The following is an 18,815-nucleotide window of genomic DNA, read 5'->3' as shown; positions in this document are numbered from 1 at the left end:
TTGAAAGCACGTCAAAGTGCAAGTAGATAAATAGGTACTGCTCCGGCAGGAAGGTAAACGGTGTTTCCGTGTGCTGCTCTGGTTTGCCAGAAGTGGCTTAGTCATGCTGGCCACATCACTCGGAAGCTGTACGCCGGCTCCCTCGGCCAGTAACGCGAGATGAGCACCGCAACTCCAGAGTCGGACACGACTGGACCTAATGGTCAGGGGTCCCTTTACCTTTACCTTTAAGAAGAGCCTGCTAGATCAGGCCAGTGGCCCATCTAGTCCTGCATCCTATTCACTTAGTGACCTAACAAATGCCCTAGTGGGAAGCTCACAAGCATGACCTTAGCAGAAGAGGAAAGCCATAAACTCCTGTTCCCAAGGAGGCGGGGATTCTCAGTTGTCGTTTAAGGAAGAATGGTGGCAACCGGCAACAACCCAACCAAATGAATACTGGTGATAGTGCTATGGCCCACATTCCCCCACTTCTTTTATTGTCCCCTGAAAACTGCTGAAATGTCCCCTTCTTATTGCTTATGAATAGGGTGCACAATAGAGAGGGGGAATCCAAAGTTGCCTGTTGTATATCATAATGTCTAGGGGTGTTTATCAGTGGCTCCTCACAATGAAAAGATCAGCAATGGCAGACAAGGCCCCATAAAGATTTATTAAGTGCTATGGTTGGTGTTTCAATATATCTTGAGTGCCATGGTTCATCTTCCAGAAGATCTTGAGTACCACAGTTAGTCTTCCAAGATACCATGACTGCCACAGATGGCCTTCCAAGATATATTGAATGCCATGGTTGGTCTTACAAGATATAATGAATGCCATGGTTGGCCTTCCAAGATAACTTGACTGCCACAGTTGGTCTTCCAACACATATCCCCAGGAGAAAGTTGAACTCTCATTCTGCAGCGGAACATGCCCAAGAATCCTCTGCAAAGCACACAAATACACAGAACACAACCACACATCAAGTACCTATCAGAATGGGGAATATCTCTGTGTACTTACAGTTTCACCTCTCTGCCCAGGATGTCCTGGCAACCCATCCTTTCCTGGTGGACCCTAGAGGAGGAAAGAAAATGCTAAGAGGACACGGCCAGCATTATTTTCTTCACATACAAGGTGTGATGAATCCAAGCCAGTGGGTTGTCTTGTAGGAGTTTTTAAAGCTTTGTTTTGGTTTACTGGGTGCATTGTGGTGGGTCAAGGGCAGATGCTTCTCTCCTTGTTGTACTTACTGGAGGGCCTTTGGGTCCAGGAAAGCCAGTAGGTCCTTGGGGACCTGGAGGACCCTAAGAGACAAAAGAACACAAGAAAGTTAGTGTTTCCACCTGGTGATGCTAAAGCAATCAGCCTCTCACTTGGGGTGGGCTCTAGAGCAAGGGGTGGGGCAGGTTTGGTAGAACCTCAAGATCCATCAATCAGAGGCAGGTGCATAATTACAGCAGAGGGCGGCTCTTCTGTTGTTGTTACTACTACAAATTTCCTTCATAAGAACATAAGGTCAGGCCCATGTCCCATCTAGTCTAGCATCCTGTCCTAAAGGGAAACCTGCAAGCACAATTCAAGGACAAGAGCCCTCTCTCCTCCTGAGGTTTCTAGAAACGGATGTTTAGAAATGTTACTGTCTCCCTCCATGGAGGCAGAGCATAGCCATTGTGGGTACACAAAATAAATACAAAATAGCCTCCTTCTCCTCCGTGAACTTGTTGAATTCTGTTTTAAAGCCATCTAGGTTGGTGGCTATCACTGCCTACTGTGGAAGCAAGTTCCCTAGTTTAACTATGTGCTGTATGAAGGAGGACTTTCTTTCCTCTGTCCTGAATCTTCCCACATTCAGCTTCACTGGACATCCACAAGTTCCAGTGTTAGGAGAGGGGGTGGGAAACCTCTCTCTTTCCTCTCCCCCCTACTGTGACATCATTTTATGAACTTCTATCAAGTTGCCCCATACTGCCTAAAAGTCCATGTTTATCTCTCATCTAAGCTCCTGTCTCAGTCTGCTTTTTTCTTACCCTTTCGCCTGGAGGACCAGGGGGCCCATCACCGCCAGAGTTGCCCTTTTAATGAAGAAAAAATAAGGACATTAGAATGAGAGGGCTACCAAGGCCACAAGGACAGAAACATCAGTTTGAGCACACAACATAGATCTGGGTGGGTGGGTGTGTCTGGAATCCCAAATACCTTGGGTCCTGGTTTTCCGGTGATGCCTCTCTGACCACGTTCTCCTCTGGGACCCTTGAGAAGAGATAAGGAAGAAAACTTGTTACGGTGTGACCTGTCTGATGATGCAAAAACTGGCCCAAAAGCCAATCCCAGAGAAGCCAAGAAGCAGGAAGGGACAGGGTGGCTTACCGTTGGCCCCCGCTGTCCTCTTGGTCCAGGTTTACCAGGAGTACCCTAGAAGCAGAAAAAAGAGGTGACCTTAAATCAGTTGGAACAGAGTACCTTGGAAGGTGGTGGACTCTTCCTCATCGGAGGTGTTCAAGGTTGGATGTCATGGCACTGTCAGGCATGGGATGTCCCAAGTGAGGAATTCACTCTTTATCATCAAAACTATACTTACAAGTTAGGAAAAGGCATGTCCATCAGTCATATGTCTCTCAGCTACTTCTAGGTATGCACCCAATGAGGCAGCTGCAGCAAAAGAGAGGCCCTGCCCCTGACCTCAGCTTATGTGTCGGCCCCACCCAAGCTGCACACAAGCAGACAAAGATTCTGCCTGCATGTAACCTGTTTCTGCTCCTCCTGCTTCAATCCTTTTCTGGTTCCAGGAGACAGTGGAATAGAAGAGATATGGGCAGGTGGAGGAGGCGTGGAAGCTCTTGACTTTACACTTGTCTGACCAATCTCTCCCTCCACCTGTACCTGTTCTTCACTCTCCAATCCTGCAGCTTTTCCCACCCCTGACTCTTGTCTCCTGGCTGATACAGGCTCCCCCAGCCAAACTGACAACATCCTCTCCCCTATGTGGATTGCAAATGTTTGCAATCGACTCTGAGCAACCGGAATGTTAATGAACACTCTGCTCCATCATAACAGTTCAGTCAAATGCTACCCAGGACAAAATGCAATGTTACTGTCTTGAACTCTGTTGACTTTCAAAGGATAAGAGGAGGATGACCAAGATGATCCAGGGTCTAGAAACTAGGCTTTATGGGGAATGGTTGAGGGAGTTGGGTATGCTTAGCCTAGAAAAGAGGAGACTTAGAGAAGATATGATAGCCATCTTCAAATATCTAAAGGGTCAAATGGAAGATGGAGAAAGCTTGTTCTCTCCTGTTCCAGAGGGTAGGACCAAAACTAATGGATTCAAGTTACTAGAAAGGAGTTTCTAACTAAACATCAGGAATAACTTTTTGAAGGTAAGAACTGTTTGACAGTGGAATGGACTCCCTCAGAAGGTGGTGGACTCTCCTTCATTTGGAGGTTTTTAAGAAGAGGTTGGATGGTCATTTGTCATGTCTTATATAGTTAAGAATCCTCAATTTCAGGAAATACTACTAGATGACCCTCAGGGTTCCTTCCAACTTTGTAATCCTATGATTCTATGAGCTGGGCTGGGCTTCAGACAGTTGCAGTAGAGTGGTGCTTTTGCTGCTAGTTTTCCTCACTGCATGGCATTTGAATTTGTCCCATGATTCAGCAAGCAGAGGGTGGCATTTCATAAGACACAACTCAGTGGAATGAAAAGCTGCCAAAAGCCTCCCCTATAGCGGGCTAGGGGTGTGGGGTGGGAAGTGATTTGTAGCTAACAATCAAGAGATGAAAATTGTGCACCAGAAAAATAAGAGCAGCCTGGACGGGGGGGGGGAGGGAGAGAGAAAGTACATGCCCCCCCCTCCCGTGCTCAAGTTATGTAAACTAAATTTAGATGGCACAATATTAACATGTTGAAAAGCAATTTATACCTCCTGCATTCCGATCAAGCATGCCTGTTAGAAGCAATTTGAATTTAAATGAGAGCAAAAGGGAAATTTAACGCTGTCCATGCTCTCTCATTGTAACATGGGTGCTGTTGAAGAACATGAGAACCCACACCCCCGCCCGACTGCCAATCGGTCTCATAATTATGGAAATGGAGTTTGCTTTGCACTTGGACAAATAAACACAAAGCCTTTTAACCAGTCCCTCAGTGTTCTCCTAATCACAAGGGATCCTTGTCACGTCCCTTACACTTTGATTTCCCCATCCTCAGGTGTCATAAACAGGCACTGAAGGAAAAATGGAGGTTTCAGAACAGGGCAAAGAGTGATGTGGGTTTCACTAGATGACTCATGGGGTCCCTTCCAACTCTGCAATTCTGCAATAGGAATGAGTCAAGCATTGGCATAAAAAGAAGGGGAAAAAAGACTCTTACCCTTCCTCCTTTCTCACCATTTGCTCCTGGAAACCCTGGAAATCCAATGGAGCCCTGAAGGGAGAGAAAAGAAAGAGAAAGAGTGTGCAGGAAGTTAATGTGAACATTCTGTAGCTGCCGAAATAACATCACAAGGCACCCTAGCGACCAAAGAATTGCACTGCCAGGAGAAGAGAAGGAATGAAGTTATTGTAGGGCCCTTAACAAATCAAAAAGAGTGAAATTCCAAGACCATTCCTTTGTTTGTTTTAAACACTTATATTGACTTACATAGTTCTCCTCCTCCCCATTTTATCTTCACAACAACCCTATGAGGTAGATTAGTCTGAGAGGCAGTGACTGGCCCAGGGGGCTTCATGGCCTAGTTGGGATTTGAAGCCTGGTCTACCTGGCCCTAGTCTGACACTCTAGCCACGAACCATACTGGCTCTACCCAGCACCCATCTTCTCAAAAACCACTTTACAACACTACAACAAAGTTATTGAATCCAGGAAACAGAATATTATGTTCACATGTGATGGGGCTGTAAATATGTACAATTTCTTTGGCAAAGGGTGTTTAAGGAGATAACAGAAATCACTGGGTTAAAGCTGACCGAAAGTTCAGAGATAGCATTATTATTAATTTACGATGGGGTGGAAGGTTCACAGGCTATGAAGGACTTGCCCCCAAATTTATTGATAGCTGCACAAATTATTATAGCTAGGAAGGTGAAGGGGAAAGTAAAATATAAAATGGAAGAATGGTATAAAGTGGTGTGGGATATAGCTATTAATGATAAATTAACATGTGCCATTAAATTAACATGTGCCATTAAGGTAAGACTGGGAATATGCAGGAGAAATGATTCTGAGGAGATATGGAGGGTATTTGTAGAATTCGAACTGTTAAAACGGAAAGGGGTCAAACCATCACAAGAGGTGTTGAAATTTTGGGAGGTTTTATAGTTGCAATGGAATGGTCTCGGTGGTGGGGGGCACATTTTTATTCTTATTTATTTATGATTATTACTTTGTCAAAATAAAACAAAAATCATTAAAAGGGGGAAACAGTTATTGAATCCAATTGCAACAGGACAAACAAGGAAACGGTAGAGTCCTCCCAGAGCAAGGCATGGTGAGGTGAGGTGTCCCAAACGATTGCCCAATATAGTAGTCAAAACTATGGGTGATGCCTGTTTCGAATGTCATCTTCACAGAGAAGAACATGATAGGTGACTTTGCCCCCGTTATGAGGAAACACGCTGAAAGGACGCTGGAAGTGCTATTTGGAATATTACTTGACTAATACAAACAATATTATCTAGCTCTGATTCCTGCATTGCAGAGGGTAGGACTAGCTAAGCCTTGGGGTCTCTATGATTTTATGATTCTGTGAAATATATACAGGCAAGGAACGGATCTTCCTGGTTAATTATGTCTCAAACATCAAACAAATCTGCCCCCCACCCAACAAGCATTAAAAATAAATAATAAAACACCATGCTTTTAAAAAAAAATATCAAAGAAAAACAACAACATTAACATTGCTCCAAACACACAGTATCTCTAGAGGCTGTGATAAAATATGAGAGAGAGGGAGAGAGGGAGAGGGAGGGGGGGAGAGAGAGAGAGAGAGGGAGAGAGAGAGAGAGAGAGAGAGAGAGAGAGAGAGAGAGATTTCTAATCAGGGTATTTCTCATTTTCTTAAAAAAAAAAAAGAGAATTTGTGAACACCCACTCAAAATGAAAGTGAGCATGGGGTTGGCACCCCCTTTTATCCTGGAAATGGGGCCACCACTTTTATGTTACAGTGGCACTGCCTTTGTAATTATTATCCTTAATTAATTATCTAACAGTCTGCATGAAGAGTAATATGGGAGCCTGGCTTTGGTGCTCTCCTTCTTAAGACCGTGCAGAGTGGAAGCACAGAGAGGGAGGCAGTCGATGCTGGCATCAAAGGGTTTCCTCAGAGCGCCTACAGCGGCATCACCCGGGATGCTTTGATTCCTTAGTCCCCTGGTACCCTGTCGGATCTCTCGTGTGCACTCCTGGTGCCTGGAGTAGCATCCCTGCTTAATAATTTAAGGTTGATGAGGCAGCTTGAATGCTATGAGCTCTCGTCTTAAAGAGGCATTTGTTATGAGCGTAAATTTTCCTAGAGATTTGCAAAAGGTTTGCAGGCTCTGAAGATCTGTTTATTTAAAATTGCTTTTGTGTTTAAAACTGGGGAGTGGGGGTGGCGTAGCTAACTGCAAAGCTAAATGGCAGCATAATCTTGCATCTCTGAACACAACAGGGTGAAAATTGCATTGAGGGACAACCACGGGCTTTGGAACTGCAAAAAAAGAAAAAGAAAAGAAAAAGGGAACAGTAATAATTCAAGGATTTTGAGGATCTAAACGCAAGTCCACACATTTAGATCTAATGTCTGAGCAAACTCAAGGCTCAATATCTGAGGACTCAGACAAGGCCTCAGACACTGATATGTCTAATGGGAACGGTTGCCCGCAAAATGGCAGGAAAGTAGCAGCAGTTATGGAGGCCAATAGAGACTCAGATGTCTACATAGACAGAATTTGCCATGACCTAACGTGTGACCAGACCATAGCATCAGCACCATTTTCACAGAAATTTGAAGTCCTTTCTAATTAACCAAAAGACAGCTCTCAAACTGTAAATGTAGTGCTGAATCTTGCAACCACTAATCAATCTGGTATACAATTAATGCATAAGGCCACGGGGGATCGTGCCCTAAAGCTCGAGGAACAATCAGACAGAAATAGATGTAATCCCCCCCCCACAAAAAACAACAACATAGGCCTACCCAGAGAATCAGGAGAGATGTGGCTCAATTTTTGGTGGATTGGACACTTACTTTGAATATAAATACCACCATGTCAATAGCAGATGTGGAGAGGGCACACAGAGTCCCTGGAGGCCGAAGCAAAATGGGTGAAGCCTCGCCGTAATATTGTCATCTGCTTTAAGCATTATAGGCTTTACCATATTTAAAGCACTCTGTAACATCAGGGGCTTCAAATATGAAGAATCCAACACTGCCATTTTTCAAGACATCCATCTGGCCTGGTCACTCTTGCCCAGCCACGAGATTTTCACCCTTATACAGCTAGTCTGAAGGAGGCTGGCATTGGCTACCATTGAGGCTTTCCTTTGAATATTAACAGCTCAGCACAGACAGTGTGTGTTGAGTGACAACCAACAAGCTGAAAATATGCTAAAAGATCTTCAACCTTCAACATCGGTTAACGTAGCTGACAATGCCCTCCCACAACTTAGGAAAAGGCAATCTCCCCTGGAACGTCAAAAGAAACAAGAAAAACAGGACAACACACACTTGATCACAATACTCTCTGTTTTATTCACCTATCAAGAGTGCAGTTATCCAGTGTCAAAATATTTAAGGTACTTGTATTTGTGTTTATCATCCCGTCATGGGAATGGAAGGCTTGGAGAAAAGCTGATAGTCCCTGCTTGCTCCCATGTTTGCCTGGGCATTTGTGTGGCAGATCTCCACTGTTCATGTGATTCTGCACAAGTGGAGCTTTCTGCTCCCAGGGCAGCTAAAGGTTGCATGTTTGGCAAGGTTGGTTCTATATCATACCAATTATGAGAGTCCAGTGTTCGACGAAAGCCTTCAGGAAGGCCCATTGATACTTTGGCAATTGGTGAAATCTTCCAAGAATGTTATACTTCCCTGTACTCATCCTGACAATCCTTCACAATCCTCTATAGAACTTCATCTCTCTCAAGTGTGCCTTTTGTCAGAAGTGCACAGGGAGTATTTGAATCAACCAATATCCCAACAGGAAGTACAGGAAGCAATAAAAAGACTATCATTGGGCAAATCACCAGGACCAGAAGGCTTCTCAAGGGAATATTATAAGGCGTTTGAAATGGAGCTCTCACTCTGGTAAATTAGACTTATTTAGTTCAATTTTAGATTGAGGTGAAATTCCCCAAACATGGTGAACCTCAGAACTAACGCTATTGCTGAAACCAGGGACCTATTGCTCTTATTAACGTTGATGCAAAACTTTTCACGGCAGTAATGGCCAAAAAAAATAATATTTTTAATTGGACAATATATTTCAACCGGCCAAACTGGCTCTATCCCATACAGGAATATATTAGACTCAGTAAGGAGAATCCTTATTGTTATTCATGAGCTCCACACAGAAAACTCCTCTGGAACTTTAATTTCTCTCGATGCCTTCAAGTCTTTGACAGAATTCAATGGCACTTTAAAAAATATTTATTACAGTGGTACCTCGGGTTACATACGCTTCACGTTACAGACTCCACTAACCCAGAAATAACACTTCAGGTTAAGAACTTTGCTTCAGGATAAGAACAGAAATCATGCTTTGGCGGCGCAGCAGTAGCAGGAAGTCCCATTAGCTAAAGTGGTGCTTCAGGTTAAGAACAGTTTCAGGTTAAGAACGGACCTCCAAAACGAATTAAGTACTTAACCAGAGGTACCACTGTATCTACCCGTAAATGACAATTTGGTAAGCAATTCCTGCATATGATCAATCAATTTTACCTACAGTCTAACACCATCATTACAATTACAGATAGGTAGCTGAGTTGGTCTGCCATAGTCAAAACAAAATTTAAAAAATCCTTCCAGTAGCACCTTAGAGACCAACTAACTTTGTTATTACAAAATCGAAAATTCTTTCTAGTAGCACCTTAGAGACCAACTGAGTTTGTTCCTGGTATGAGCTTTCGTGTGCATGCACACTTCTTCAGATACCAAAGTGTGCATGCACACGAAAGCTCATACCAGGAACAAACTCAGTTGGTCTCTAAGGTGCTACTAGAAAGAATTTTCGATTTTGTTTTGACTATGGCAGACCAACACGGCTACCCACCTGTAACTGTAACTTTGTTATTGGTTCAGTTACAGGTAGGTAGCCGTGTTTTGTGCATGCACACAAAAGCTCATACCAAGAACAAACTTAGTTGGTCTCTAAGGTGCTACTGGAAGGAATTTTTTTATTTTTTATTTTGTTTTGTTATTTGTATGAGCTTTCATGTGCATGCGCAAAGAAGTGTGCAGGCACACAAAAGCTCATACCAATAACAAACTTAGTTGGTCTCTAAGGTGTTACTGGAAGGGATTTTTTAATTTTGTTTTGACTACCATTACAGTAAATGGGTATGACACCAAACCCATCCACCTCAATAGGGGCACTTGTCAAGGTCGCCACTGCTCTTTGTAGTGGTGATAGAGGTGCTTGCCATTCATTTGCAGGCCGATGCAACTATTTAGGGTGTGAAAATTAGAAATATTGAGCACAAAATTAGTATGTTCACTGACGACACTGGTTAATTTTCTGACTCTCTTAATGCACTCCAACCACTCAAAACAAAATTGAATGCATTTCATGCAGTTGTGGGACTGGGAATAAATTATGCAAAATCTGCCATTCTTCCAATTAACTTACCCACAATGACTTTTGAACAACTAATATCACAATCAGAATTTAGTATTGCCCACAGTGCCTTTAAATGTATTGGCATTAATTTAGCATCAGATCTTAAGCAGCTTAGTTGCAGAAACTATAAAACCCGCTCAAAGATATTGCCCAAGAATTGGTGAAATGGAAGCATTCAAATCTCAGTTGGCTTGGCAGGATAGCTGTGATTAAAATGTCTATTCTTCCAAAGTTCTCATATTTTTTTTCCAGGTTTTGCTCATCTATATTCTCTCTTCTCTGCTTAAAAATGGCAATGAAAGCTAATTCTATCTGTCTCATCCAGGAAAAAAAATATCTAGAATAAAGTATGAAATGTCATTTGGGCACAGACCTAAGGGAGGTTTTGGAGCATTTCAGATTAAATCTCTGATCCCCTTGATTAGGGAACAAAATGACATTCCATGGGTGCAGATTGAGGCCCTTCACCATCAGTAAGGGCACTTCCTTTCCTAAAACTATCCTGGACAGAGTGGACTGGGACACAGTTCTGGCCCCCAAACTCTCACCATTGGCCCCAATGCTAGACCATACATCATTCCGACAGGAGGATAAATACAGACAATTTAAAAAGAAACTTGAGAAGAGAGGCATCTATCAGATACAATACCTTCTTCCTAGAGGTATAACAATCTCTGAAACTTTCTAATGTGAGCACCCCAAACAGATAATTCCCCACGAACAAAAAAAGGCTTACCTTGGGGCCAAGTCTCCCAGGGTATCCCGGTAACCCAGGAACGCCAAGCTTGCCCTGTAAAAACAAACCAATATTTAAGAAATGAAGAAAACAGGTTTTATTTGGGGAACTCTATATTTAACTTAACTCCAGAATTAGCCTTTATGCTTACACAAAACCAAAAACGGACTTGTATCCATCCTTCATCTTATTCAGAACAGGGTGGTGCGTTTGTACCCAGTGCAAGCCTTGCTCAGAGTAGATCCACTGAATTTAATGGACATGACTGCCTTAGAGCCATTAATTTCAATGGGTCTGCTCTGAGTATGACAAGTAGACCCATTAAAATTAAAAGAACTGACAAACTTTGGTTTGTTAGTTTCAGTTCATTTGCTTTGACTAAAACTGTGACACAGCTCAAATATTTTGGGGGTGGGAAGGAATCCCTAGCTTTGGGGCATGATCCAAAATGAAGACTAGGCCAGCATTGGATGGGTGAATGATGGACAGCCCTTTCTCTACCAGACTTCATGGTTCCAGGGTAATCCAAGAAATGGTAACAGTAATAACAGAATAGGCTTTGATCCACCCCTGGTCTCCTGAATCCAGAGAGTCCTGCTTGGACAAGACACTGCCAGTGGCACCAGTAAAACGTCCCAGGTAGGATTTGGTATATCTCTTAACTAGCGGGAAGTCTGGTTGGAACAGGCACAGATGCTGTGGAATAAATCCCAAATTCTTACTGTTCAAAACCCTATCACAGAGCTTTCCAAACTGTGTGTCATAGGAGTGCCATGCAAACGCTCCCCACACTTCTCCTGGAGCAGGAAAGGAGTTAGTTTAACCTCCAGTTTGCTAGTAAAACTGGACTACAGTGTCACAAAATGATGCATGTCTAAAAAGTGTGACACCAACATGAAAAGTCTGGAAAGCTCTGCTCTATCATAACCCATCACATGATCCATAATACCATTCACATGGTGCTCTTACTTTTTCTCCAGCAGGGCCCAGAGGACCAGGGTCACCATTGGGGCCTCCGCGACCCTTTGGCCCTTCAGGGCCATCTTCGCCTCGTGGACCTGGGGGCCCGATTTCCCCCTGTAAATAATCAGAAAAGAGATGAATTCCTTGACCCTTGAAAAAGCCTATCTCACACTCACCATTAAGCTGCAGGTTAATTTTTAAGGATGATGTTAAACAGAATTGCAAAACAACAACAACATCCCAACTTCTTTCCAGAGCAGAACTCAAGGCAGCTTACAGATAAAAATACAAAACACATATAAAAAGCCTAAAAAGCAAAGATCATAATTAAGCAGTAATTAAACTTTATCACAATTAAAACAATATAAAAATATCTATTAAAATGCATATAATAAAAGACTGCCAGCCCTATTCCTTTAAAAACAGTCACTTCCCCAAGGCCTGTTGGAATAAAATGGTCTTCACTGGTGGCAGAAGGACAGCACTGAGGGAGCCAGTCTGGCTTTTCTAGAGAAGGAATTCCAAAGTCTGAGAGCGGCCACTGGGAAGGCCCTCTCCCACATCCCTACCAATTGTGCCTTGGCAATGAACTACCAAGGTGTCAGTTTTCAGCCCTGCCTAGACCTGGAAACTGAAGTCTCCCAAGGAGGAGGAGAAGGAGCAAGTAGATGAGGACCCTTCCCCCAGCAGATCCTACACTGCTAGCAAGCCTAAAGAGCCAATGAATCCATATATCCCTGCCCCATGACTGGAGATCGCATCTTCAACTGCCTGCAGTTCCTGGGCCACATGTTGGACTGCCCTGCTATAAGTTAAGTGAAAGTCACAGCAACAAAACATACTTCCTATTCTCCAACTTTCAGGCCTTGTCTGAAGAAGGGAGTGTCAGATTCCGACACTGTCTAGAGAAAAACTGTCCCTTCCCAGAGGATCTGTATATACCTTCAGATGAATTTCAGAAGCAGGCAGGAAGTGAAAGCTTGTGTCTCTGAAACACTCTGGAATGCCTCGTTCTTGCAAGCAGAAGGGGTTATTCTAGGGTAGCAGCTCTGGGATTTAATCCCAGTGGCAACCTCAGTATCATGACCAGCTTTGAAGACCATGTTTACAAAAAAAACCCTCACCCTGTCTCCTTTGATGCCCATGTCGCCCTTGAAACCTGGGAAGCCATCTTCACCCTGGATGAGGACAAATCATTATCATCATTATAATTAACTCCCCACCCTTCACCCCAAGGTCCCATAGCGGGTGACAACTTTAAAATACAATATTAAGAACAATTTAAAATGACTTACAAAATTAAGGTGGATCCTAAAAATATACACCTCAAGTGCCAAAAGGGAGGGAAAAGAGGTATACCTTCAGCATCCTCCAGAAGCTATGCAATGAAGGTGCCAGGCGCACCTCTGTGGGGAGGGACTTCCATAGCTTAGAGGCCACCACAGAAAAGGCCCTCCCATGGGCCACTCCACCCCCACCCCCAGAAACTGAGAGTGGAGGAACTACCAAGAGGCACCCCCTCTGCTGATCTCAGCACCTGAGAGGGTCTGTAGAGAAGGAGGATGCCTTTCAGATATTTGGGGCTTGAGTCGTTTAGGACTTTAAATATCAGTGTGAGCACCTTTAATTGGACCTGGAAATGAACTGGCACATAGTTATGGGTTGGAGACAACGGAGGAGTGTGCCAATGCAGCTTTTTTAAAACAGGGGTTGTGAGAGATCTAAATGGAACCCCAGCCAGGAATCTGGCCACTGCGTTTTGGATCAACTGAAGTTTGCAAGTCATATTTGAGGGTTCTCCACAGCTAAAGGATAGAGGGAAGGATTGAAATGCCACTCCACCCTTTTATTCAAGGATCCTCCGTTGTAGTGATGGACATCATAACCCTCCTTCTACATCTCAGATTTATCTATGCCCTCCACAGCCAAGGGAGCTCAGACACTATGGCTAGCCCCAAGTTGTCACTGAGTAGGTATTTGAACCCTATTCTCCAAGGTCCTAGCTCAACGCTGTAACCACTGCACCACACTGGATCTCATATTAAAGACTACAATTCCCGTCATTCCTTACCACTGGGGTTAATGGGAGGTGCTGCAGTTTTGGAGAGATGTATCATATTACCTACTCCTGATCTTCAACCTTCCCTCTACCTCAGCAGCCCATGTTGCCTGTCTACTAGGGATGCCTGCCCTGTAGCACAGATTTCCTTCCTAAAGGACCCCCAATAAGCTACTGAGGAACCCCAATGTTCTTTTTATTAAACCCACTTCTCAGGAGAAGGGATTCTCTGCCCCCCATCTCCTCAAAGAGGCTTTTATCTCCCACACAGAGGTAAGGCAGGTAACATTTCAGTCCAGTGGGAAGAAAGGAAGGCCTTGTTTCCACAGCAACCAGGTCCTGCCTGGGGCAAAGGAGGACCAGCTAGTACTGTGATGATAAAAGAAAAACAGCAACAACATAGCAGTGTGCCCCTCCTCACTCTCCCACCTCCCAGAAATAAGCTTCTGTAGTGTAAGACTATGTTTTCTCAGAGGAAAACCTTTGGTCTGAACAATATATCCAATCAATTTCTGTGTAGGAACCTTGTCGAAGGCTCCCTACTGTTGCCTACCCCCCAACTAAAAAACCCAGGGGTGCCCTCTGTCTGTTCAAGCTGCTGAAGGCAGGACTGTCAGTTCAACTGATATAAATACCAGGAACTTGCCGGCACTCCAGCAACAAATTATTTTCATCGAGGCCATCTCGCGCCAGTCTTTTCAGAGAGAGCTCGAGGACAGCACTAATATTTCTTCCAGGTTTTAACCGCAGACTTCCAATCGATAGTGTATCAAGTCCTAAAGCAAGCCTGTCAGGTGCTAAAATGCGGATGTGGTAATGAAAAAACAACATGGGGGGGGGGTTGAGGAGGCTGCTGGTAGCTGGGCTTCCTGCTTATAATTGTCAGATTTCCCTGTGATGGACTATGGGCATGAACAAAGGGAAAAGTGAGGGGGATTTAAGGCTTGGGCCAGGCTGGAATATTACACAGCCTCTGCTCATCCTTCGGGAGAACATAACCGTGTAACTGAAAATACACAGAAAGCCTCCTTGTCAAAAAACCCTTTAAACACAGCATTTTAATAGATGCTGCTGCTGCTGCCTCTGGCTGTTAAGTCCTTTGCACATGCCAAATTCCCAGGGAATCTCCTAAGCTCGTTTTGCAAACGGCATCACTCAGAAACATCTATAGCTGTAATTGGGACTGTCGCATCATTGTGTGTGTGTGTGTGTGTGTGTGTGTGTGTGTGTGTTTTCTGCTCTGCAAAGAGAAAATATGAAATGAAACCTCTGTGTGTTAAGACCTCCAGGTTCCATAGCAAGGAAATTCTGCATCGAGGGTTATCATGCAAATTAATCACAGAAGTCTGCATTTAGGGATACAGGCACTGCAAAAGTTCCCCCTCCTCCACAATTTGGGTTTGTTTTTTTGTTAGCAAGGAATAGGAAAGACTGTCAATCAGGAATGGGGAAGCTTTTTTGGCATGAGGGCCACATTCCGCTATGGCCAGCCTTCTGGGGGCCATGTCCTAGAGAGAGTGTCATTTAACTAATGGGCATTTACTCACCTTCTCGCCCTTGGTTCCTTTCAAGCCACGGATGCCGTCAGCTCCCTTTGTGGGGGTGGGGAGGGGGAGAGAAACAACATCAAAATAAATTAGTAAAGTCTGGCACAGAGAGAATGGAGGTGGGGCAAGAAGCATGACTTGTTCATTAGTGATGGTTTAAAACTCCTAGTGAACACAGGAAGCTGCCTTATATGGTGTCAAAACATTGTCCTTTCTTGCTCAGTATGGTTTACACTCCCAGAGGTTTCAGGCAATGGAAATTCCCAATTGTACCTGGAGGTGTCAAAAATTGAACCATGGAACTGCTCCCACTGAACTATGGCCATTCCCCTCTTAGCTCCCATAGCTAAGAGGAAACCTCCTTAGCCATCTCCATTGTACATACAGATTCTTTTAAATACAGTACTTTTCTCTTTCTCTTTTCTCGTTTTGAATTATTTAACCCCTTTATTTAATATAATAATAAGAAAAAGGGGGTTCAAGCTGTGATCTGTACTAGGTAGGTGAGTTTCTTCCACTCACAATTTACACCTCTCTCTTAGTCTAAGGCAGATCAAAGAGACTTGCATTTAGGAGAAGTTGGGGGAGACTCAATTGGCCAAGCCCCCTCTTGTGGTACAAATGTGTCATGCCTGCCATTAGAATCAAGCAAACACTACAAAGGTAAGAGAATCCTTGTTCATTTGGCTGCCAATTGCAACTAAGGTCCGTACCAAATCAGGCCAGTGGCACATCTAGCTTTGTATTGTCAACACTGACTGGCAGCAGTGGCTATCCAAGATTTCAAGCAAGGGACATTCCCAACCCTACCTAGAAATGCACTTGGGGATTGAACACAGGACCTTCTGCATATAAAGCAGATGCTTTATATAAATAAAGTAGTCTAGTCCTCATGGTTCTGAATTAAATGGGAAACTGGAGGCCGTCTTATATCAAGTCTGATCCTCTGGTCCATCTAACTCAGTGTTGTCTACACGGACAGGCAGAGCTGTAGCGCTCTCTCTCTCTCTCTCTCTCTCTCTCTGTGTGTGTGTGTGTGGCGCCAGGTTTTTTGCCCCAGGTGAAATCTCCAGAGGGCCACCATTGAGGCTCTCAGCCTGTGTGTGTGTGTGTGTGTGTGTGTGTGTACGCAAATGTGCAAAAGTGGGTCTTTGAGCCGAGTGAAATAAAGCCCAGATTTACCCCTGCTGACAGGCATCAGCTCTCCACGGTTTCAGGAAGGAGGTATTTCCCAGGCTTACCTGGAGAGGCCATTGGGGATTGAACCTGGGACCTTCTGCACACAGAGCAGTTGCTCTGCCTTTGAACCATGGCCCAAAAGGCTTTGACACAACCCCTATTGGCTGAATTGGAAGCCAATTCCTATCACTACTCCAACTAATGCCTACCTGATCTTTCTTGTGCCCTTTGAGTAGAGGCCCAAGAAAGAGGGGCAGGGAGGGAGGGAGGGAGGGAAGGAAGGAAGGAAGAAGGGAGGAGGAGGAGGAGTTTGGATTTGATATCCCACTTTATCACTACCCGAAGGAGTCTCAAACTGGCTCACATTCTCCTTTCCCTTCCTCCCCCACAACAAACACTCTGTGAGGTGAGTGAGGCTGAGAGACTTCAGATAAGTGTGACTAGCCCAAGGTCACCCAGCAGCTGCATGTGGAGTAGTGGGTAAGTGAACCCGGTTCACCAGATTACAAATCCACCACTCTTAACCACTACACCACGCTGGAGGGAGAGAGAGTACTTTGGAATCTCATCTACAGTGTACATTTTAACATGTATTTCAACAATCTTGCCAGCTTCTCCAGGGATTGGCTTGAGGAGTGGGAGTGGGGAGCTTGCTTGGCATAGAATGTAGTCAATATTAATAGATTTGAAAGCCTACAAAATTCTTAGCTGGCTGTTGTGGCGCCAAGAAAGGTGAGGAAGGCAAAGGCTGCAAGAAGGGGCTCTGTCCAGGGAGCATCATCAAGCCAATAGCAGACAGGAAGGAGGCATCTGCCATTCCTTGAGAGAGTCCAGTGGGAGGAAAAAAGATCAGTCAGTCAAAAATTATTCTTCCTGGATTCCAGAGTTTCAAATCCTTGGTCTTATTTCTTTAGGTAGATGAGATTCATCAGTAACAGGAGCTCTCTAAGGTCCTGTTGCATCCATATGTGTTTTGTTTTGTTTTTTATCAAAATGCAGTGCAGGGCACTGCCCACCGTAAGAACCTAAGAAGATCTCTGAAGATGGATCAGGCCAATGGCCCATCTAGTCCAGCATCCTCTTTTCACAGTGGCCAAGCAGAAATCTGTGGGATTACCTTAAGCAGCACCTGAGCATAAGAGCCCTCTCCTCACCTGTGGCCACCCTATGCAAGAGCTGCTATTTCTCAACTTCTCTCATGGAGGATAAAGCTATCAATGGTTAGTAGCCACAATGCTTCACCTCCATGGTCGAAAGCGGCAAATGCTTCTGAGTACCAGTTGTGGAAACCAAAGGAGGGGAGAATGCTCTGGTGCTTGGATGCTTGAGGGCTTTCCTTTAGGGTATCTTATGTTGTTAAATAAAATAACTTAGGTACATTAATGTGCAAAACTTAGTTGGGTAGTTGTAGTAGTAGTACTCCACCTATGTGACTGGGTTGTCCCAGCCACTCTGGGTGGTTACAACCCTTGGTTGTCCCTGACCATTGGCCATGCTACCTTCTGAGGCTGATGAGAGTTGGAATTCAGCAACATTGGGAGAGCCAAAGGTTCCCTTTCCAGCTGCTTTTGAACATACCTGCTGCTGGCCAGATGCACCCCAACATATGCTGGATCAGGCCAATGGCCCATCTAGTCCAGCCTTCTGGTCTCACCGCGGCCAACCAGTTGCACCAATAGTAAACCCGTAAGCAGGACCTGAGTGCAAGAGCCCTCTCCAGTCGTGTCCCCCACTGTCTGGTACTCAGAAGATGACTGCCCCTGAGCATGGAGGTTCTGCTATCACAGTAGTTGTCTAAGGAGAGTCCTGTTGGAACAGGCCAATGACCCATCTAGTCCAGCATCAGTGGCCCACCTGATGCCCCAAAGGGAAACAACCATCAGGATCCGAACACAAGAGCGCTCTCCCGTCCTTTGGTTTCCAGAAGCTGGTTTGCGACACCATTGCAACGCACTCTTGATTTTACCCGAGACATTTTCTTTTATTGAGACTTCGGGTTTTTGTTTTGCTTTTTTGCACGATCAGCTTTCGTCAAGGAGCTTGCCTCATCCCTCAGGTACCAGGAAAGAAATTTCTGATCAAACGGAAAGGAAGATCAAATTATGCGTTGTGCCGGTTCAGAGGAAGGGTGCCTTTCCCCCCATTCAGAAGGCAGCTTCTCTTTGTAAGCAATTGGTGGCCTGCTCTTTTCGTCAAGCGAAAAATAAACCAAATGAATTAAAAAATAGGGGCCAGGCCACGGGGGGGGGGGGCATTAGGGTTGCCTTTGCTGCGGATACAACATTTTGTGCAAACATTCCTATTTGCTGGGCAAGCAAAAGACCAACCATTGCGCTAAGAGGGTTGCTGTTTGTAAAAGGAAATAACTGGAAAAAATACAGAAAATATTAATCTAATTCCATTTTCAAGGCCTTGTGGTGTTGTTGTTGTTGTTGTTTGGGTAGGTCTTTCCCAGCCATACCTGGAGACACATTTTTCACCACAGAATGCTGGACTATGATGGGCCATTGGTCCAGTTAAACAAAGCTCTCCT

General features: G+C 44.5%; 1 protein-coding gene across 1 annotated transcript in view; it reads right to left on the bottom strand.

Annotated features, from left to right (window-relative positions):
• Window positions 1-18,815, bottom strand: part of COL5A1 (collagen type V alpha 1 chain) — a 171,305-nt gene that overhangs the window by 37,235 nt on the left and 115,255 nt on the right. The window contains exons 28-37 of the mRNA XM_033137668.1: window positions 15,104-15,148; window positions 12,622-12,675; window positions 11,504-11,611; window positions 10,535-10,588; window positions 4,355-4,408; window positions 2,350-2,394; window positions 2,179-2,232; window positions 2,010-2,054; window positions 1,233-1,286; window positions 1,003-1,056 (exon numbers count right to left, since the gene is read on the bottom strand). Coding sequence (XP_032993559.1) covers window positions 1,003-1,056; window positions 1,233-1,286; window positions 2,010-2,054; window positions 2,179-2,232; window positions 2,350-2,394; window positions 4,355-4,408; window positions 10,535-10,588; window positions 11,504-11,611; window positions 12,622-12,675; window positions 15,104-15,148 — 567 coding nt within the window. The remainder of the gene's footprint in view (window positions 1-1,002; window positions 1,057-1,232; window positions 1,287-2,009; window positions 2,055-2,178; window positions 2,233-2,349; window positions 2,395-4,354; window positions 4,409-10,534; window positions 10,589-11,503; window positions 11,612-12,621; window positions 12,676-15,103; window positions 15,149-18,815) is intronic.

Source organism: Lacerta agilis, chromosome Z (assembly GCF_009819535.1).
Source record: "Lacerta agilis isolate rLacAgi1 chromosome Z, rLacAgi1.pri, whole genome shotgun sequence".
Lineage (NCBI taxonomy): Eukaryota > Metazoa > Chordata > Lepidosauria > Squamata > Lacertidae > Lacerta > Lacerta agilis.
Note: the sequence above shows the minus strand (reverse complement) of the source record. Positions and strands in the feature narration are given on the sequence as shown.